Here is a 23,752-nt window from a genome sequence, read left to right as displayed (position 1 = left end):
GGTGGAAGTGTAGATTTTAGGATAGTAGAAGAACGGAAGGATATTGAGTATAAATTAGTCTCTAGTCATAAAAGGAAGGCCGATACCAGAGAGAGAGAGAGAGCGGGGGGGGGGGGATACGTAGACCACCGCTCCTGAAAGGCCAGAATAAAGGGTCCTTACAGAGGAATGGTCCAGGACTCGAAGTTGGAGACATCATCTATTGGCGCCATACGCCAGGGACCCTGTTGCTTCGTATCTATTGGCGCCATACGCCAGGAACCGTGTTGCTTCGCATCTATTGGCGCCATACGCCAGGAACCGTGTTGCTTCGCATCTATTGGCGCCATACGCCAGGAACCGTGTTGCTTCTCATCTATTGGCGCCATACGCCAGGAACCGTGTTGCTTTGCATCTATTGGCGCCATACGCCAGGAACCGTGTTGCTTCGCTTCTATTGGCGCCATACGCCAGGAACCGTGTTGCTTCGCAGCTATTGGCGCCATACGCCATGAACCGTGTTGCTTCTCATCTATTGGCGCCATACGCCAGGAACCATGTTGCTTCACATCTATTGGCGCCATACGCCAGGAACCATGTTGCTTCGCATCAATTGGCGCCATACGCCAAGAACCATGTTGCTTCGCATCTATTGGCGCCATACGCCAGGAACCGTGTTGCTTCGCATCAATTGGCGCCATACGCCAGGAACCGTGTTGCTTCGCATCTATTGGCGCCATACGCCAGGAACCGTGTTGCTTCTCATCTATTGGCGCCATACGCCAGGAACTGTGTGTATCTATTGGCGTCATACGCCAAGAACCATGTTGCTTTGCATCTATTGGCGTCATACGCCAAGAACCGTGTTGCTTCGTTTCTATTGGCGCCATACGCCAGGAACCGTGTTGCTTCTCATCAATTGGCGCCATACGCCAGGAACCGTGTTGCTTCGCATCTATTGGCGCCATACGCCAGGAACCGTGTTGCTTCGCATCAATTGGCGCCATACGCCAGGAACCGTGTTGCTTTGCATCTATTGGCGCCATACGCCAGGAACCGTGTTGCTTTGCATCTGTTGGCGCCATACGCCAGGAACCGTGTTGTTTCGCATCCATAAGCCAGGAACAGTGTTGCTTCGCTCAAACGTCGGCCTCAGACGCCACAGTCTCTCCGAACAATTGGAGACAGGAGTAAAAGGCTTCCAGGGCCTCTGAGTGGGAGGAAGTAAAGGTGGTATTCTAAAAAAAAAAAAAAAAAATCCTTGAAAGGGAAAGAATTTTTTTTAAGAATATCACCGTAAGAATCTTACGGTGATATTCGTAAAAACAATCTTTCCTTATACAAATCTTTCCTTTTAAAAGTCTTATATAAATCCTTGAAAGGAAAGAATTTTTTTAAGAATACCACCGTAAGAATCTTACCGTGACATTCTTAAAAAAAAAAAAACTTTCCCTACAAAAATCTTATATAAATCTTTGAAAGGGAAAGATTTTTTTCAAGAATACCACCGTAAGAGCGGGGTGACATTAGTGTCACTAGTGTTTATATTGAAAAGTGCGACCGTGTTTTCGAAAGCTTCGTAATTATTGCCTGGTCTGCTGGAGGAGTGGAAGTGGGGGGTGGTGGGGGTTCATGTATGTTCCTGTGGGGATTGCCAATCAATTCTCGAGTTCGCCGTGAGATCGAATTGATTTTGTACAACGTCTGTTCACCTGCAGTATATATACTGTGTATGTATCCGGAACATGTCAAGTATAGAACGCATGAACTCTGTTCGTGTTCGGGAAGGGAGATCCATCAATCAATCCATCTCAGTCTCATCGTCTGAATTCTGTGAAGTTGGTGCACAAAGCTGAATTATTTCCTGAGTGTACCTTTTATACGGCCTTATCACAATCCAAGCCACCTTATCTGATAAACTACTGAACTTGACTACGTTACCAGCAGCCTCTCGGTTTATCAAGAATCCTACTCCACTAGATCTCTCTCTTTCCTTACCTCTATAGTGGAGCAAGTGGGGAAGCATTTGTTGAATATCAAAACTCGTCTGTTGAGACTTCGTAAAGACCTCATAAAGACAAAGCCATCGTGCGTTCGTAATCACACATTCCAAGGAACGAATTTCAGGATGGGATAGTCATTTATACAACGGGCTTGCATGAAGCACGGGTGTGTGTGTATATATATTATATATATATATATATATATGTATATATGTATATAATATATATATATATATGTATAATTATATATAATATATATATATATATATATATACAGTATATATATGTATGTATGATATATGCATATAATTATATATATATATATATATATATATATATGTGTGTGTGTGTGTGTATGTATAATTATATATAATATATATATATATATAATTATACATATATATATACATATATATATATATATAATATATATATATATATATATATATATATATATATATATATATATATAATATATGCAAAGTAGACCACTTGGAAAAAAGAAACTAACGAAGCAGAGCGCTTTCGCATATTACATCTTTAGTGCAAAAAATGTAATATACGAAAGCGCTGTTTCGTTAGTTTTTTTTCAACTGGTCTACTTTGCATAAAAGAACACAAATACCCGTGCTCTTATTACCATATATATATATATATATATATATATATATATATATATATATATATATATATATATATATATATATATCGCATACAATCATACATGCACACGTAAGTTCGTTTTTATATTTTATGATATATCTATTCATTTAGTTATTTAGTTATATTTTTTCACTTACGTCTCCATAGATGTGTATTTCACTGAGAAGTCATTGCAACGATTACTATGACTTACACAAGAGAGAAGAGGGGCAACGGATCCAACGACAGTCGGCGAACGGACATGTTCATCCATACTTCCACCACATCCTCTTTCTCTTCCTCCTCCTCTTCCTCTTCCTCCTCCACTACCACCACCTTCAGCTTTACCATCACTTCCACCATTTTCGTCACTGTGTTACCCTCAATTTCACCATTTCCGTCACTCACTATTACACCAATTTCAACACCAATTTCAAGACTAGTTTCAGTGACACTTTAACCACTACCTCTGTGTGTGAGACCGACTTTAACACGATGCCACCACCACTCAAAAAAGTCGCACAAATTCATCCCTCCTGTCTCTCCATTTGCCACCTCTTCGGTGGGATTTTGTCCCCAAGGATAGAAGCGCTGGTTATTGCTGACAAAATACCACCAACAACACCTTTTCAACGGCACTACACACGCCACTGCCAATTTCACTCCTTCGTTTTAACTGTGCCACTTCCACCATTTCCACCATCACGACTTACACAACTTTTACCTCCAGCACCTCCACTTTGTCTTTTCTTTCACCATCGCCACTTAAATCGTAAATTGAACCAACTGTCACCCTTGTCACCACCACCATTTTCACCACTTTTCAACACCGTTTCCACCTTCAATATCACCATCACTTCCACCACCGCCAAATCCATTATTTCCTTGTCACTTTCACCCTTACCATAATCGCCACCTCCCACAGTACTTGCACAATTTTTTTTGCACCATCACTTCCCCCCACCCCCATCCACAGATACCAATTACATAGACCGCCAGCATTAACGAGGTTTCCAGTTGTGCTAATTTCTTAACATGATCCCAGGTCATGCTCGCTCGACGCGGTGTTCAACACCACTGGCCGTCGTTCCTCCGACTTAGACAATTTTGTTCGCATGAGGGACGTGAGGAAACATCCAATATAAAATATTTAAGGTGCAGGTTTTCTGCAGATGTAGTCTTGAATTTGTTGTGCTTATTCGTGATGTCCCTCTCAATCATAGCAGTGGAGAAACAGTTATTGGTGAGGAGCTGCCGTGTATGATCAAGTTCGACATGAACGTCAGCTCTGCTCTTGCAAATAGAAAAAAATCTTAGGAAGAGGAATTACCCCGGCGGCTGGTTTCCAAATCGGGTTCCTCTTCTTTTGCCAAACTTCTCGTACTGCAAGGTTTATCATAGGAACAGTCATGCCCCAGCAATGGAACCCCACGAGCAGAAGAACGTCGTACCCCCCGAGGGGAGTGTTAGCCCCTCTCTACCACCATCACCTGCGTTGGGGTAACCAGGATCTCCGTAAGATGCATGGATCCCCACAGGTCGCTAGGCTGTATCTATGTCACCATTATTATGCAGAACTATAGATAAACCCTCGATATAACGGACGATATGGGGACAGTGGTCTGTCGTTATATCCGAAGATCCGTTATAACCGAGGATCCGTTATATCCGATGGAAATACCGGACAGAACCGGTATATCCTGAATTTTGTCCGGTGTTAGAAATTAGTAGGATTATAAATTACTGTACACTGATGCGCAACGTCAACACACAACGTGATCTCTCCTCCACTCATTTCTATCACATATATTGCTTCAGATTTTCCTCCTCTCCACTTATTTCTGTGCTACGTTCTCAAGAAGCAAGTGGTACGGGGGAAATACTCGTACGTCCGTACAAAATGACGAATAGAGTTTACATTGTTGCTCCGGCGACAAAGTTCTTGTCAAAGGAAAAGTTGGAGCTGTAGAAAACTTATAATCAAACATTGTCAAACAGAATGTTTCTTACAACTTTGACAAGAATTGTCTAATGGAAAAACTTCTTATGTATATATATATATATATATATATATATATATATATGTATATATATATATAATTATATATATATATTATATATATATATATATATATATATATATATATATATATGTATATATATATAAGTATATATATATATATATAAGTATATAATTTTTATGTAATATCTTAGGTTATATTTTGTATTAATTTTGATTGTTTTTGTTATCTATTTACATATCATTTAAAGGGATGCTACGTTGGCAGTTTCGGCGTCACGGAATTCAACGGAGTTTGCAATCCAAACTTCATATAATTTTGGGGACGGGCAGTTGCTGATGATTATAGCAATATTAGAAACGAAATTCATAATTAACCTTGTCACCGCCGAGGGGTTGTCATGGAGATAGATTAGATAGTCTAACGGCAGTCAGGATAAGAGGGAAAATGCCAATAGTCACGGAAGATGTGGGACGGGTGAGTGCATGGGAGTTTGCCTAGAGAGACTGTGGCGACTGGCGCCGGACTGTGAGTGAGACAGTTCGCTCCCTGTCGACCTGGACTATTCGGTCAAGGGTTTCCAAAGAGGGTGAGTGCATGGGAGTTTGCGTAGAGAGACTGTGGCGATTGGCGCCGGACTGTGGTGACTGGCGCCGGACTGTGAGTGAGCCAGTTCGCTCCCTGTCGACTTGGACTATTCGGTCAAGGGTTTCCAAAGAGGGTGAGTGCATGGGAGTTTGCGTGGAGAGACTGTGGCGACTGGCGCCGGACTGTGAGTGAGCCAGTTCGCTCCCTGTCGACCTGAACTATTCGGTCAAGGGTTTCCAAAGAGATGAATTGAAAATCCTGATGTCTCCCAGGATGAAAGTAAAGGCGCCCGCCACCTGTTTTGGAAAGGATTAATCGGGATTAATCGGGCAGGTTGATCGAACCGGGATGGGAAGGGTGTCTGCATGAGAGCTTGCTTGGAGGGACCGTGAAGGGGACTGGCGCTGGCGTGGAGGTGAAGCAACGCGCTTCCTGGGGTATGATGCCCCCAATTGATGATGGTAATGGCGGTACCGAAGGGGTCCCAAGCAGATGACTAAAATCTCCAATCATTTGTTAGGTTAAAGTATTGTGTAACGTTCAGGTAGGCATGAAAAAATCGCCAGGGACGTATCCAGTAGAAGGAATAAACTACCCGCCGAGATGGTTCGAAATTTTTAAATTCCCTTTAAACTTCAAATGTCTGTCGCTTGTTTTGTTTTGTCCAGATATTTGGGGGTTCGTTTATTTCTTTATCTTGTTTTTCTGCTGCCGACCTCTCGACGGACGAAAGGTCTCGTGACACATTGTTTTTGTTGGTGCTGCTGTGGGCAGGATGGCGCGACCTTGCAGAGAACTGGGACCCGCAGACCTTAGATCGAACTTCCAGGTCACAACCCTGTTCTTGCTACAACAACAACAACAACAATAATAATTTATAATAATAATAATAGTAATAATGGTAATGATAATAATAGTAATAATAATAATTATAATAATACATATACCAAAGGCTTTTTCCCCCTACACGGGGGGGTAGCCAAAAAGAAAAAGGCATAGAAACCACTCCCACCCATTCCATCCCCTACATATTCCACTCCCCTCCACCCTCCTCCCTCCCTCTTATCTTGGCACCTCCTGGATGACGGGTCATCCCTGCATCCTGTCCACTGCCCTGGGTCAGAAGCAGTGTCGCAAGACACAGCACATCCACAGCAAAGCCGCTTCATTAATTCGGCGACCCCCCACTCCGTCAGTACATATGAAAAACTGGTATGCCTGAGAGACTTTTGAAAATAAGAGTTAGTAACGACGAGACTTCTGCATTTTCTCGTAAACTTACCTTTACGTTACTAACCCGTTTCTTGTCAAGGAAATAACACGTAACTGGTAAAAATTCTTCTTCTCCTGAGGCTCGCGCCCCCCCCCCCTCCCTGAAAATCACTTGAAAATAAGAGTTCGTAACGACGAGACTTCTGCATTATCTCGTAAGCTTACCTTTACATTACTGACTCGTTTCTTGTCAAGGAAATAACACGTAACTGGTAAGAATTCTACTTCTCTTCTGAGGTTCGAGCGGCCCCCTCCCTGAAAATCACTTACGCCTCTCCAGGGGGGCGCCCCCCCAGGTTAAGAATCACTATGTTAGATGATTTGTGAGCGGGTGCTCTTTCTTCCTTCGGCACGTGAGAAGGACGCTGTCGTAACTTGCGTCTCCCCCTGTCCTCGTAAGTGTCATTACCGTGTCCGTTGTTCTCTCGTTTCCTCGCCTTCGTCATATGTCACTTTGAGGTTGTTTGGGTCAATTTTGATATCGTTGTTTGTCGTACACTTTACTAAACTTGTTTCCGGTCAATTTTAACAACTTCCTGGTTTAGCATAGTTTGATTTTTTTTTTTTTTTTTCCAGTTTGTTTATCCATTTTTGGGTTTCTTTTGTGCCTTGCGACACTGCCTCTGACCCAGGGTAGTGGATAAGGTGCAGGAATGACCCGTCATCCAGGAGGGGAGGGGAGTGGAGTGTATTTAGGGATGGAATTGGTGGGAATGGTTTTATGCCTTTTTCTTGCTGGCTACTTCCCTTGTAAGGGGGAAAAGCCTTGGTATATGTATGTATGTATGTATGTATTTTAAATTTGTTTTTCGGATTTGTGATAACACCTCGTTTGTCGTAGGTCACTAGTTTGTTTGGATCCATTTTAGCACCCTCCGTATCGAGAGGAGCTTCCATGAAGGTGAATACCCCAGCGAAAGAAATAAAGAAAGGAGAAGTGCCGCCCGTTACGGGAAGGTTTGATGCGGACTGTAAAGGGCCATTTACACGGTCAAACGGTTTGTCAAACCCGGTTTGTCAAACAAGTGTTTGAAGTGATGTCTGACCGTGTGAATGGGGGTATTTGGTTGTCAAACACGTTTGACAAAGGTGTTTGACAACCAAATACCCCATTCATACGGTCAAACATAATAACATAATCATCAAACACATTTTTGACAAACAGGTTTGACAAATGGGTTTGGCGAACCGTTTGACCGTGTGAATGGGTCTTAATCTCTCAGCTACGTAGAGATGAACGAAATAACCCAAAAGCAGGTAGAGTAAAAGGACGAATGCTGTCGGGGACAGAACAGGTTAATAGAGATGAGTTGTCACAATTCCGGTGACAGGTGGAAGGGGGGTGGGGTGGGGTGTCGCAGGGGTGAATAGAATCGTCTGACGGCAGCCAGAATAACAAGAAAAATTTTCCACCCGGTGATGAAAGAGTTGCATTTCGATCAGTTGCTGCCCCGAGTTTCTGTAACAGGTTTTAGTTTAAGGAGGAAATAGGCAAGAACTGGTTTACCCACAGAGTGGTTTAACGAATGGAATAGACTTGGTAACCGTGCGAGTGCTGAAACAATTGCTTGTTTGAAGATTAGATGACTTTTTGGATGACTTTATGGTCTCTTGCAGTCTCCACTTTTATGCTCTCATGTAACAGTGAATAACCGTCCCACAGCAGACGGTGTGAGATAGAAAATGGACCCCCCGCTGTGGGATGTAGACTCCCACTCAAAATACTAGGTTTTTTTTTCATAAATAGATAACATATCAACATTTATTGATATGTAATGTTTAATGAAATACCTAATCTATTTTCTGTTGAGGGGAGTTCGTTTTCCGCTTTAGAAAATGGACCCCAGGTCTAATTTCAGGGAGATCCATACTCCATTTTAAAGTTAAAAGTTAAAGTTCCTGGGTTTCAGTTCCGATATCAATCTTCTCAAAGACTCTATTCAGAAGGTCAGCCGAGGCAAGACTCAACCCCCCACCGTAGTTCCCGGCCCCACAGCAGGAACCTCCCCGGTAAACAGCTTAAGCCAGTGGTTCCCAACCGGTGTGCCCCGACACCAAAGGGAGCCGTGAGATGAACTGAGAGTGCCGCCAAAATTCGGGGCAAAAATAATTTTCGTGTTACCGACTCTGTCATCCATTTTTGTTCATTAAATCAACATCAGTGTGAAGATGAGTATTTTCATATTATCCAGGGACAAAATCTTGTTACACTGATGTTGAATCAACAAAATACTGACAAACTAGAATTTAGATTTTCTAGTAAGGGTGACGGGGACTTCTGAAAGGCTTGGCAAGGGTGACTAAAGCCAGAAAAGGTTGTGAACCACTGGCTTAAGCTCACGGGTACGGGCGAGTCTTGATCTGCTTACCTCGTGAATACGAGGCCAGCGTGCTGCCATTGTACTAGACCGGCATCTGTTCAGTGTTTCTAGTAGATCTTTCCGGGAAGAAACAGACCACTGTCCGTGTTGTGCGAGCGTGATACTGTTTTAAAGATGTAGGTATGTAGGATGAAGGGGATCAGTCGGCGGTTGTAAACTTCACTAATGCGGCCCCTAGGCGATCAATAATGATGAAATATATTGTCTCGATACTATTGATACAGTGTATCGAATGACTATTGCTGATACAATATATGGAATCACTATTATTGCCACAGTACTATTGGTCCCCTCTGCAAGGCTATTCTGTACCATCCCTGCACTGCCAATCATATTGTAGGGAAATGTGGCGGAAATAGTCGAAGTTGTTGATATTTTGCTTTAACCACAGAATAGGTTATCACACGGCTTCCCTGGGATTCGCCTGCGCCGACCGTTGGGAATTCGGTTGAGCGAAAACGACTTCGGTTACAATATTTGAATTTTCAAATCTCAAAATGTCGAATTATCTTTCCGTCGTATAGCAAAGGTGAATGGTGAACTAAAGGATTGTAAACCTATAAGAATATTAGACATTCTGTTGAAACGTTCTTAGAGAACTCTAGATTTCTGTTAGCGAAGTCATAGTCTAGTTGTTCAAATGGGAGTTGGAGATAGGATGTTGAAGGAAAAATAGCCCGGTGTGATAATCCCGTTAGTCAGTTCGTTCCGCATATCTAACTTTTAACATGGTAAAGATGATGATGGATATCTCCCGAAGGCGCGTCTGACTGCGATAATTACATTTATAATTACAATCAAATTATCCATCTTACGATTCGACGAGTTATTAATGTGGACTAGTTATTCATAATCTCTCACGATAGCTTGTGGCGTGTTGTCTCCTGGGGATGTAGAACAACTGCCCTGCTTACTTTGATCGAATATGTAATAGATTATTGTCAGCATTTATTGCATTTTTCACATTTCAATTCGTAAATTTTCTTATTTGATTTGATTTCTAAAAAAAAAAAAAAAAAAAAAAAAAAAAAAAATATATATATCAATGATGAAGGACCATTCCTGTCCATCTTCAGAACGAGTCAACATCTTCACCTCCCTTCGGAGGTGCAGCCCCAAGAGGTTGGCACTCGATCTCCGGCTCTAGCCCAAGTTCTCTGGCCGTGTTCACACAAGCGGTTTGAACCGCGGCTGTTCAATTACAGTGTGAGTCAGAGGAAGTGTTCACACACAACACCTCAGTTTTTCTTTGACCATGCGATACCGCCACGGTTTCCATGCGGTTCAGACCGGTAGTGTGAATAGGGCCATATAGTCGCTGTTTTGGTTCCAGAGGATTTTATACATCTTTCGGGGGAGAACTCGCGAGAAGTTCTTTAACGGAAAGTCTGACGCATCGATTTCACCAGTAAACTTTGTCCAGATTCACCAGTTAGCAAAACAGCAGTATGGAATTTTCCACAGATCCCCTCCTGCAGCAACTATAAGTCGGTGGCACGAACTGCCCCACACTAATGCAACACAGAGGGATTTACGGAAGGGCTCCAGGACTGTCGCTAGCCGTTGTGGGGTTGTAGGTTTCGAACCAATGAAACTCGAGATTGATATATATATTTCATTTGTCTTTGTAAGGTGATAGAGAACACACTGTAGCGTTACCCCTGCATAGAGCTGTCCCTGTATTCTGGTTTCATGATAACCTATGTCCCGTTTGTTTATTTTTTTAACAAAACCATACATAAGAACTTCCTACTTTTTCGGAAAATTTATAACAAAGTCGCAAGTAGGCATGTTCATGTTTGTACCAAAGTCTTGCGTGTACAAAGTCTGTTTACGGTTGTTTCCCTTGAGTAGACATGAGGTTACGTAATATATATATATATATATATATATATATATATATATATATGTATATATATATACATATATACACACACACACATATATATATATATATATATATGACGTCAATAATTAAGTCCCGCCTTCCTATGACGTCACCAATTAAATCCCGCGTTCTTATGACGTCACTAATAAAGTCCCACATTCCTATGACGTCACTAATAAAGTCCCGTGTTCTTGTGATGTCACTAATTAAGTCTCGCCTTCTTATGACGTCACTAATAAAAACCTGCCTTCCTATGAAGTAACTAATAAAGTTTCGCATTCTTATGACGTCAGTAATTAAGTCCCGCATTCCTATGACGTCACTAATAAAGTTCCTCATTCTTATGACGTAACTAATAATGTCCCGCCTTTCTATGACGTCACTAATAAAGCCCCGCCTTAATGTGACGTCACTAATAAACACCCGCTTCCTATGACGTCACTAATAAAGTCTCGCCTTCTTGTGACGTCACTAAGAAAGTCCCGCCTTCCTATGAAGTCACTAATAATGTCCCGCCTTCCTGTGACGTCACTATTAAAACCCCGCCTTCCTATGACGTCACAAATTAAGTCCCGCCTTCACCCAGTGAACAGACTTGGTGTACATAGACTTTGGGTAGACAAAAAGTTAACCTTTCTCATCCCCCATCCCATATATTTTGCCTGGTTTATATTACTTTACCTGCCCCCTTTGTTCATGTCGAGCTACAACAGTAAAGGCGTAGATCCCCACCCCTCCCCCGTTTTCTACGATATTATGGCAATTTTCTGTTTTTGCTTTACAAATAAATGCACCCATGAATTGCTCATTATTTCATTGAATCGCCAAGGTAATTAATTTCACTTCGACCTATGTATAGCTGCAGGTGTCATTATATATATATATATATATATATATATATATATATATATATATATATATATATATATATGTTAGCGCCAGGATTTCATTTATTTTATTTTATTCTTACATTTAAAGATCTTACAGTATATCTAATATAATTGTTATTCATTGACCTTGTTTTAGAGTAAGCTGAGGTGTCCTCATAGACCATCAGTAGACGTAATTTTAGTCGTCAGTATGTGATGTAGCTCTCTCTCTCTCTCTCTCTCTCTCTCTCTCTCTCTCTCTCTCTCTCTCTCTCTCTCTTCTGTCTCCCCCATCATCCCTTTCTCTCCCCTCGTTTCCCCACTCCAATCTCTGTCACCTCCCTCACCTCTTTGTCCCTCTCTCCCTCTTCCCTCTCTCCTCTAGAACGAAAGCTCTTAATATTTGCCAGACTGAAGATTCTGAAGAGTGCCACAGTACTCAGAACGGTTTCGTGCTTTTCCGGAATGTGGTATTTGTTGTGGGTCCCAGGTGAACGTTGATTTTGAACAGAATTGTTCTGTGAAAGAGGTCACATTCTGAACATATGACTTGGTGACCTTCAATGACCCTTTGGTCATTGAAGTGTGGGAAAAATATTAATGAGGAGAATAATAATAATAATAATAATAATAATAATAATAATAAAATAAGAATAGATAAATAAATGCTAAAACATTCTGAACATATAGACTTGGTGACCCCGAATCCTTCGATCATTAAAGTGTGGGAAAATACTATTAGTATTAATGATGACGATGATAATAATGATAATAATAATAATAATGATAATAATAACAGTAGTAAAATAAGAATGAATAAGTACATAAAACCCTCAGAACATTTAGACTTGGTGACCTTGAATGAGCCTTAAGTCATTAAAGTGTGTGAAGAATATTAATAATGATAATAATAATAACAGTAATAAAATGAGAATGAACAGATAAATGAATAGACAAATAAATAAATAAATGCTAAAACTACAATATGGAGGATACCTTTACGCGAAGAAGCGGGACAAATCCATTTTAAGGCTGGATGGATCGGGTTGTTTTGTTTTGATACATTCCCTGGTACACACAAAGGATTTATCTTGAGCTATTTAACCTTTTTTCTCTCTTTTTTCCCTCCTCTTTTCTCCTTATCTGCCTTCAGCAGCGCATCACAGTTGGCTTCAGCTGGTTTTAGGTCACATAATTACATAGCATCTGATATAAGTTAAATGAGCTATAATATTAGTTTTGTGTTTTAATGTGTAGATCCGTGGCTCCCAAACTGGTGGAGGGGTTGGATGTGGAGGGGGGGGAGTAAGGTGTGAACCTCTTAAGGCCGTGGTTCCCAAACTTGGGGTAAATTACCCCCTGGGTGTAATGTAATCAATTCTCGGGGGTAACGGAGGGGTGACAGAAAAAAAGTTAAGAATTCTGAAAATCAAGAAGCCAAGAATTCCTCAATTAGCTTCAAGCATGCAATTCCATCCATCCCACTGATTTTCCTGACATCTTTGGCAATAGTCATTAGAGATGCACAATGTTCAAATACAATAAAAAAAGAAAATATCTAGTATTTTGATTTAACCATATATATATATATATATATATATATATATATGTATATATATATGTATATATATATGTGTATATATATATGTATATATATATGTATATGTATATATACTGTATATGTATATACATGTATATATATACATATATATATATGTATAAATGACTATATTATGACAAATAAGACTGAAGGTGGAAGAAGCAGACGAGGAATAATGGGAGAATTTCATGCTTTAACGTTTTGACCTGCAGGGTCTTGATCACAAAGCTTTGTGATCGAGACCCTGCGGGTCGAAACGTTAAAGCTTGAAGTTTTCCCATTACTCCTCGTCTGCTTCCTCCACCTTCAGTCTTATATTAATGTTGACAACATTCTGTGAATGGGGTAACATGCTTAATGTGGCATGGTAAACTGGTTAGCAAGCAGAAAAAGTTTGGGAACCACTGTTTTAAGGGAAACGTGGGGCAGATACGGAATGTTGTGTGAATGAAACCTTAAACGTATCATTTGTTCGAGATGTCCATTTTTCTTTGGCAGATACGGAATGTTGTGTGAATGAAACCTTAAACGTATCATTTGTTCGAGATAACCATTTTCCTTTGGGGAATCTGTTCATCTTATCTCACGAGCAAGGAAATGTTGATGTTGGGCTTTTGGGATCCCCTTGATCAGCTTTATTTCTACTTGCCGGGAACGCTATAATTTTGGAGGGGCGGGGGAGATCTGGGTGTGTGCGACTCACATAATTGACCAAATAGGGTTTAATTTAGGCAGCGTTTCCCAACCTTTTATGACCATAGCACCCCCTGTTGCCATGTCTAAGCAGTCCAGCACCCCTATCTTGTTACTAGAAGGATAAAAGAAAATGAAGTGTACTGTTTGATGATTTATTCTCTTGATTCCTTAGAACAGAAACAAATTGACAATATTGTTTTTGCAGAAGAAATAAGAACACCATAGAAGAATGAAATAGCACGGGAAAAGTCAAATGTGCACAACTAGGTAATCAGTGATACATATATGTCAATGTGATTTTTGTGTGCATTTATTCCCAGCACCCCCATTTATAATTGATTTCAGCACCCCCAGGTGGTGCTAGCACCTCAGGTTGGGCAACGCTGGTTTCAGGGATTGGTGTTGGCACAGGGCCAAGTTTGAGACCGACCGGTGGCTTTTATCTTGTGGAACTGAGTAAAGGCGTAGCAGGTGATTGCCTCAGCCCCGGTCACACTTCTCCCATGTACGTATGGACCCGCTGCTATCTTGGCTTTCGCGCCGTCTTCCCTTTCCTTCAGCTGGGATACGGGATGGTTTGCTTCCCCTCCCCACCCACACACGTGCGCGCGCTTGTGTGTATGTGTGTGTGTGTGTGTGTGCGTGAGAAGAGATAGGGAAGGAGGGAGGGAGAACAAAGTGTGTGTGTGTGTGCACGCGCGTGAGAAGAGATAGGGAAGGAGGGAGGGAGAACAAAGTGTGTGTGTGTGTGTGTGTGTGTGTGTGTGTGTGTGTGTGTGTGTGTGTGTGTGCGTGCGTGCGTATAACGAGATAGGTAGAGTAGGAGGGAGGGAAAACGTAGTTTGTGTGTGTGTGCACGCGCGTGTGCGTGAGAAGAGATAGGGAAGGAGGGAGGGAGAACAGTGTGTGTGTGCGTGAGAAGAGATAGAGAAGGAGGGAGGGAGAAGTGTGTGTGTGTGTGTGTGTGTGTGTGTGTGTGTGTGTGTGTGTGTGTGTGTGTGTGTGACAAGACACACAGAGAGAGAGGGGAAGAAAAGGAGGGAGACAAAACGAAAATGTTTGATGTGATTCACTAAGGTCACCATGTGGTGTGTGTGTGAGAGAGAGAGAGAGAGAGAGAGCACAAAACCTATTGAGCCAGTCCATACATAGTAATAATATGACAACGGCTTTACCTTTCGGTAAGAGTTTTCCCGTTGCTTTCACTTTCAAAGTAAAAAAGCTAATTCCCTCACACGGACAGTTGTCCACAGCTAGGATGGGTGATTTTGCCACAGCTGAATCTGTTAATGACTCGAAGAACGTGAGGGTGCGTGATTTCCAGCACACCTTGAGCAGCTTAGGAGAAGCGGGTCCCTACGTACGTAAGGGTAGTGTAACCACAGGTCTGGTACCTCATTATCGGTGGGCAATGACACTGCAGGGGTCGGGATTTTTTTTTTTTTTCTTTGGGGGGTGGGGGGTCACTTAGCTATAAATCGTTTCTACTTCTTTATGATTGTATAACTTGTATGACTACATTAAAGCTTTGTACATTGCAGAGGACTACAATTGTAAGTACATTTCGATTTTGGTATCTCAGAGTCTGCGCTTTTCTATGGCCCGTGGCATTTGTATTTTTGTATTCATTTTTCATCTTAGATAGCAGTCGATGTTGTGACCAAACTGTTACATTTTCCTTTTTTAAGTGGATAATAATAATTTGTGTTGCATCAGAACATTTTTATTAGTATATCTAGATAATGAACTGAGATGAAACGTGGTTTTGTGTCTAATACTTGTCAATCACAGACACAGGCTCGGTTACTTGGGGGACAGACTTGACTGGCACACAATTATGATCTTCAGTCGAAGAATTGAACGTACATCTAAACGACACACACACACACACACACACACACACACACACACACACACACACACACACACACACACACACACACACACACACATACACACACACATACACGCTCACACTCATTTGTTTGGAAACAGGTCTTTATTGACACACGAACATGTATGGATGTCACAATTAACACCACAGTCGGACGAAAGAGTTACGTAAGCGAAACTATATATTTCGATTGTTAACTGCAATCCTCTTCAGTAGTGAAGAGGATTGGAGTTAGCAATCGAATATATATAGTTTCGCTTACGCAACTCTTTCTTTCGTCCGACTGTGGTGTTAATTGTGATTTACAAATGTGTTACTACATTTCTCACCAATGTATGAATGTATTTATGTATGTGTGCATGTATATATATATATATATATATACATATATATATATGTATGTATGTATGTATGTATGTGTGTATACCCACACACACATGTACTATCGCCTGAACTTAGATTGCTACAGCAGAGCCGTCTCGCCTGACCCGGCTCGGACAGTTAATGTCCTTCTTGCCTTAAAAGCTAGACAGAACGAAGCTGTAGCTTTAACGAGGTAATTGACCCACACAGTGGATGGACTCGCAATCGAGGTTAGTTATTTGTAATGCAGAATTATAATCCAACTTGTTCAATGTGTGAAGATACATATTAAGTATTACCCCCTACAGTAATTATAATGTAAAATTAAACGATTAGAATGCATCCAATTGAAATATTCATCTTGTTCAAAATAAAGATGGGTAAGTGAACTAAGCGATGAAATAAATACAAATTTTACATTAGAATATGATATTCAGATAATTCCTCTTGGCATAGAATAGAAAATATTACCTTTGCAAGTTCGAGGTTTTTATGTCACATAAAAACCGCGGTTACGAAAACTAAACTATAACATCTACGTGAACAGAACTAACTGTATTATTGCTGATACAGGTAACTAACACATCTGTATACCATGAATGCTATCACTTCATTTCTGAAAAAGTGACTTGCCGAGCCTAACCAAGGGCCTACGAGATCGAGTATACACGAGCTCTCCGGCAGCCACAAGTATGGATGACGTTTGAGGAATTTTTATCTATTTTAACGTTTGGTAACTGTATCAATCAATCAAATCAGCTATCCGTAGTATACTGCTGAACAAAGGCCTCTTTCATAGCATTCTATGACTCACACGACCGCGACAACCTCTGCCACGTCACTCCAGCAAACTTCTCAATCTCGTCTCTCCACCTTCTGTCTGGTGTCCCTCTTCCACGCTTCCCATCTCGCGGCGTCCACTCAGTAACACACTTTCTCCATCTCTACTGTATGGACATCTATAAATAGTACAAGAGATGTACTAGTTATCTGTATCAGCAATAATACAGTTCTTTTCACATAGATGTTATACAATTCTTAGTTTTCGGAATCTAGATGTTATACAATTCTTAGTTTTCGGAATCCTTTTTTTAGGCGACATAAAAACGTCGAGCTTGCAAATGTAATTAATTTCTATTCTATGCTAAGGAATTTTCTGAATATCATATTCTATTATAATATTTGTACTTATTTCATCGCTTAGTTCACATACCAATATTTATTTTGAACATGGTGAACAATTCAATCGGATACATTTAATGTATTATATATGTAACAATATAATTTAAGGTTCAATTGTAGGAACTTCCCCCCCCCCACACCCACATACATTGTTCGATAAAGGTCTGAAGTTTTCCGCCGTCGCTCTGTGCCGTCACTCAGGTCATGGTAACGTATTATTATTATTATTATTATTATTTATTATTATTATTTATTATTATTATTATTATTTATTATTATTGTTATTATTGTTATTATTATTATTTTATTTTATTATTATTATTATTATTATTATTATTATTATTATTATTATATTATTATTATTATAATTATTATTTATTATTATTAAATGCTCCCAAACCGTAAATTGAGTGATAAACATTACCATGACCTCAGTGACGGCACAGAACGACGACGGGGCACTCCGGACCTTTATCGAACATTGTGTGTGTGTGTGTGTGTGTGGTGGGGGGTTCTACATTTGATCTCAGTTTAGTTTTATATTATAGTTACTGTAGGGGTAATGTTGAACAAGTTGGATTGTAATTCTGCATTACAAATGAATAACTTCGATAGCGAGTGGGGGTCAATTACCTCGTTTAGGTTACTATTTCTTTTGGACCAGCTTTGAAGGCAAGAAGGACATTACCTGTCCGAGCCGGGTCAGGCGAGAAGACTCAGCTGTAGCAGTTATAAATTAAGACGATAGCACATATACCAATAGCCCATACTCGCTTCATACAAAATTAAGACCTAGTTAACAGTCCACTCATTTCAGCGCTTCTTGGGTCAAAGGTCAATCCTTAAACGAGGACATGGGGGAAGGGGAGAGAGGTTGTGCGTCACGTAACGAGTCAGTTCCTGCACAGGATCGAACAACTGAACTTCACATAGTTGAACGGTACGATACATGAACACACATTTTTTCGGGGGACGAATGCACACAATCATCCGATTTTACAACGAACCTAAAGCTGGTTAGCTGACATAGTTGAACGGTACGATGCATGAACACGCATTTGTTCGGGGAATGAATATACACGACCATCCGAGTTTACAACGAACCAAGGGTTGGTTAGCTGACGTAGTTGAGCGATACAATACATGAACACGCATTTGTCCGGGGGACGAATGCACACAACCATCCGAGTTTACAACGAACCAATGGCTGGTTAGCTGACATAGTTGAATGGTACGATACATAAACACGTATTTGTTCGGGGAATGAATGTACACGACCATTCGAGTTTCCAACGAACCAAAGGTTAGTTAGCTGACATTCCCACGGAAGGAACCATCCGCCGGAGACTCGTTTTATGCACCACACTGAACCAGAGAACCGCACTTTTTCGACACACACGCTCAGTTACATTTTTAGCCAAGAGGCTTGCATGAACGTTTTCTTAGGTCGAAAAAGCCCCCCCCCTCCCACGTTGATATGGATACGTTTATGTAAAGTGGGTTTATTATTGTGACTTCATTTTTGAATTGGAATGCAATATGTACTTTTACGAGATGTGCCAGGACCCTGCCGTATCATGTGTTTCTGTCGAAGCTTTTTTTGTGTAGATGAAACTTTTTCCATATATATATATATATATATATCTATATATATATATATATATATATATATATATATATATACCTGTATATGCAAAGTAGACCACTTGGAAAAAGAAACTAACGAAGCAGAGCGCTTTCGTATATTACATCTTCAGTGCAAAAAGTACGCCCTGCTTCGTTAGTTTATTTTTCCAAGTGTACTTTGCATAAGTGAATACACGTACCCGTGTTCTTATTAGCATATATATATATATATATATATATATATATATATATATATATATATATATGCAAAGTAGACCACTTGGAAAAAGAAACTAACGAAGCAGAGCGCTTTCGTATATTACATCCAGTGCGAAAAGTACGCCCTACTTCGTTAGTTTCTTTTTCCAAGTGTACTTTGCATAAATGAACACACATACTCGTGTTCTTATTAGCATATATATATATATATATATATATATATATATATATTTTTTTTTTTTTTTTTTTTTTTTTTTTTTTTTTTTTTTTTTTTTTTTTGTATAGCGGGGCGGCGCCGGCGCCCCTCCCATGACAACAGTATATGTATACTTATTCAATGAAGTGTCTGTCGTAGTTTATTGTTTATGTCGCTTGTCCGGTGGAAATCTCTGCATCCATAACAATGTCGTTTATTCGCTCTATATATATATTTTATTCTCGAAAGTCACATTTAATCCGAGTGGCACTTTTAATTACGTTACAGCTGCCGCCACAAGGACCTTCACTTCATCCCTGTGCACCCCCTGGGATGCGAAGGGGGTTCGTGCAGTTCCCCCCTTCGTTCCCTGGTGACCTCTCGTTGCGTCATCATTGAATATATATTAGGCGTTGCTCAACAGAAGTTGCTAAGCACCATCATAGAGTGAGAGAGAGATAGAGGTGGGAATAAAACGAATTTTGTGGAATTAAAATTGCCGAAGTTTACATATACACGCATACTGCACATACGCACGCGCATGAACACACACACAAATAATATATATATATATATATATATATATATATATATATATATATGTGTGTGTGTGTGTGTGTGTGTTGTGTGTCATTTTGACAAATGGAAATAAGCTCCACCGCAAGGACTCCAACCTTTGCCGTAGCGACTGCTTATTCTGAAATAAAAGCGATAGCATCGAGCCAGCCAGGCCGTACAAAGTAAGCAGTGGCTACGGCAAAGATTCGAGTCCTTGCGGTGGAGCTTATTTATATATATATATATATATATATATATATATATATATATATATATATGAAGTGTTGATGAGACAATCGAACTATCATCCATCCAAGATTATGATATGCGCCACTGGTACGACCCCTACACAGAGTGTAGGATATAAGCAGGATGAAGAGAATACAAAGGGCAGCGATCTAACTGGGTTCCAGCATGGTGAGAGACTAAAATCACTGAGTTTGCCAACATTGAAAGATATGATTACAGAATTCAGCTCGCTGATGGGGATAGGCTACATTGCCATTGGTTTCTTGATGAGGGATAGGAAGGTTCTAAGAGGTCATGGGAACAAATTAAGAAAGATATGTCTAGAGCAGAGTTCGCCGAACTTTTCCACAACGGATCAGATAAATGAAAGATGAACGTGGGCCGCATAATATTTTATTTTTTAAACAAAATACAGTGTATGCACACAAAAAAGATAACTAACATGTTCATTTACCAATGCACAAAATTATATTAATGATAATGATAATATTATGATAGTAATAATGATAATATTAATAGTAATGATAATAGTAATGATAAATAAAGTTAATGATGATAATGGTATTTATAATAATACATACATATACCCAGGCTTTTTCCCCCTTCCAAGGGAGGTAGCCAAAAAGGGAAAGGCATAAAAACACTCCCACCCATTTCATCCCTAAATACACTCCACACCCCTCCCACCCTCCCTCTCATCTGAGCACCTCCTGGATGACGGGTCATCCCTGCACCCTGCCCACCGCCCTGGGTCAGAAGCAGTGTCGCAAGACACAGCACATCCACAGCAAGGCCGCTTCATTTAATCGGCGACCCCCCCTCTCCGTCCCCCCTTGCATATAAGGAGAGGACGGGGAGAAATCCCTTCGGGCTGCGTCAAAATTTACTCACACATACTACCCCACCCCCACCCCCGCCCATTCCTCCTCATGCAATCACAACATCATCCATATACAACCATTCTCCACTCACCTCTGTCTTCCGTCCTCTCCCTTCCTTCCTCAACAGACATTCCCCTCTTCCCCAAAGCCCCCTTCACCCCATCCATCCACCTCATCCTAGGACGTCCCCTCATGTTCACTCCCTCCACATCTGCCTTCCATACCTCTTTTGCTAGTCTTTCTTCACTCATTCTTTCCATGTGTCCAAACCATCCTAATATTCTTTCATCAACCCTCTCTCCCAAATCCTTTTTCACCCCTGTTCTCCACCTCACCTCCTCATTTCTCACTCTATCCAGCCTAGTAACCCCCACCATACTTCTCAGACACCTCATCTCAAACACATTCAAACTCCTTCTCTCTTCTTCTCTTATGTTCCACGTTTCTGCCCCATACAGTGCTGTTGGCACAATCACTCCTTCATACAGTCTCCTCTTCGCATCCATTCCCAAATGTCTATTCCTCATTACACTCTTTAATCCACCAAGGCATTTACTCGCTTCTCTCAATCTACATTCTACCTCCACCTTCACTCCACCTTTTCCTGCTACACTTGCACCCAAGTATCTAAAACTATCCACTTCCTCCAGTCGCTCTCCCTTAATGTTCACTTCCAGTCTACTGCCACTTTCACCCCTTGTACATCTCATCACCTTACTTTTACCCACATTTATCTTTAGTTTCTTCTATCACATACTCTCCCAAACTCTGCCACCAGCTTCCTCAATCCCTCCTCTGACCCTGCCACAAGCGCAGTGTCGTCCGCAAACAACAGCTGGCTCACCTCCCACTTTTCTCCATTTTCTTTAACCATCTCCAATCCCTGACCCAGTACCCTAGCATTCACCTCTCGCACCACCCCATCCATGTATAAGTTGAACAGCCAGGGCGACATAACGCATCCTTGACGAAGTCCCACCTTTACTTCAAACCACTCACTCTCTCCATTTCTAATCCTGACACAAGCTCTACTACTCTCATAAAAACTCTTGACAGCTCCCAAAAGCTTTCCTCCTATCCCATAAATCTGCATAACCTCCCACAGTGCCTTTCTGTCTACCCTATCATAAGCCTTTTCCAGATCCATAAAAGCCCAAAAAACATCCTTCCCCTTTCCTATAGCTTTCTCACATATCTGTCTTACCACAAAGATCTGATCTACACAACCTCTACCTGTCCTAAATCCACACTGTTCCTCACCAATTACTCCTTCTGTTCCTCTCCTAATCCTCTCAATTAAGATCCTCCCATAAGCCTTCCCTACTACACTTAACAGGCCAATCCCTCTGAAACTACTACATTCACACTTGTCCCCTTTTCCCTTGTAAAGAGGAACTATACAGGCACTTCTCCAGTCCTCTGGTACTCTACCCTCTCTCCAGCAAACATTAAATAACCTCACCAACCAGTCCACCATCACTGAACCTCCCTTTTTCAGACATTCTGCATGGCATCCATCCAGACCAGGTGCCTTACCTGCTTTCATCATCTTTACAACTGCCTTCACCTCATCCTTCCTTATTTCTCCTCCATTCTCCTCACTCATCACTCTCATTTTCTTCGCATTTCCCACTGCAGCTATCTTTCCTTCCCTATCCTCCTTCACATTTAGCAACTCCCTAAAATATTCTGCCCATCTTCCCCTTACTGCCATCTCTTCCATTATCATCTCTCCATCTGTACCTTTTACATTTTCTTCCCTACTTGATTCGCCTCCTCTTCCTCTCTTAATTTCTTTCCAAAGCGTCTTTTTATTACTTTCAAATTTTTCTGTCATACTCCTACCCCATTTCACATCTGCTCTCCTCTTTGCCTCCTTTACCTTTTGCTTTACTTCTCTTTTCTTTTCTTTGTACGTCTCATATGACTCCCCCGTCCTCTTTTGTAACCAATCTGTGAATGCTCGCTTCTTTCTCTTCTACAACCTTCTTTGTTTCCTCATCCCACCATTCACTACCCTTTCTTCTATTTCCCCCTGTCCTTCTTGTTCCACACACCATCCTTGCACACTTTAAGACTCCCTCCTTGAACCATCCCCATTCCTCCTCCACACCCATCTCTGCTCCATCCTTTACTCCCTCCCACTCCTCCTTCAGCTTCTTTTCGTACTCCTTCTCCTTTTCCTTTTCATTCAAGGAGTTCACTCTAAGAACCTCCCTACCTTTTATCCCTTTCCTCTTTCTCCATCTATCCTCCACTCTCAGCTTACCTTCCACCAAAAAATGATCTGATATTCCCCCCACCCTCTCCCCTTAGCACATGTACATCCTTAACTCTTCCTATCATAATCCTATTTACCACTACATAATCCATTAGTGCTCTATCTACCACCCTTCCCTCCACCACCCTCTCCCATGTGTACTTATGCTTGACTTTCTTCCGAAACACTGTATTTGCTATCATCAACTCTCTTTCTAGACACATTTCCACCATCAACTCTCCACTACGATTCTTTCCTGGAACTCCACACTTCCCAACCACTCCATCGATTGGACCATTTCCCACCCTAGCATTAAGGTCTCCCAGTACTATTACATTGACATTTCTTCCTAAACCCTCTATGCACTCATTTAAATCTATCCAAT

At 41.0% G+C, this 23,752-nt stretch overlaps 1 protein-coding gene across 1 annotated transcript in view; it reads left to right on the top strand.

Moving 5' to 3' along the window:
* The window catches only part of LOC143039041 (neurobeachin-like), a 668,097-nt gene that overhangs the window by 81,132 nt on the left and 563,213 nt on the right, over positions 1-23,752 (top strand). Inside the window, exon 4 of the mRNA XM_076208892.1 lies at positions 15,481-15,492. Within this exon, the coding sequence (XP_076065007.1) occupies positions 15,481-15,492 (12 nt within the window). The remainder of the gene's footprint in view (positions 1-15,480; positions 15,493-23,752) is intronic.

Source organism: Oratosquilla oratoria, chromosome 25, assembly GCF_046742065.1.
Source record: "Oratosquilla oratoria isolate Oo_2021 chromosome 25, ASM4674206v1, whole genome shotgun sequence".
NCBI lineage: Eukaryota > Metazoa > Arthropoda > Malacostraca > Stomatopoda > Squillidae > Oratosquilla > Oratosquilla oratoria.
The sequence above is the reverse complement of the archived record's forward strand: the minus strand, read 5'-3'. Positions and strand labels throughout refer to the sequence as shown.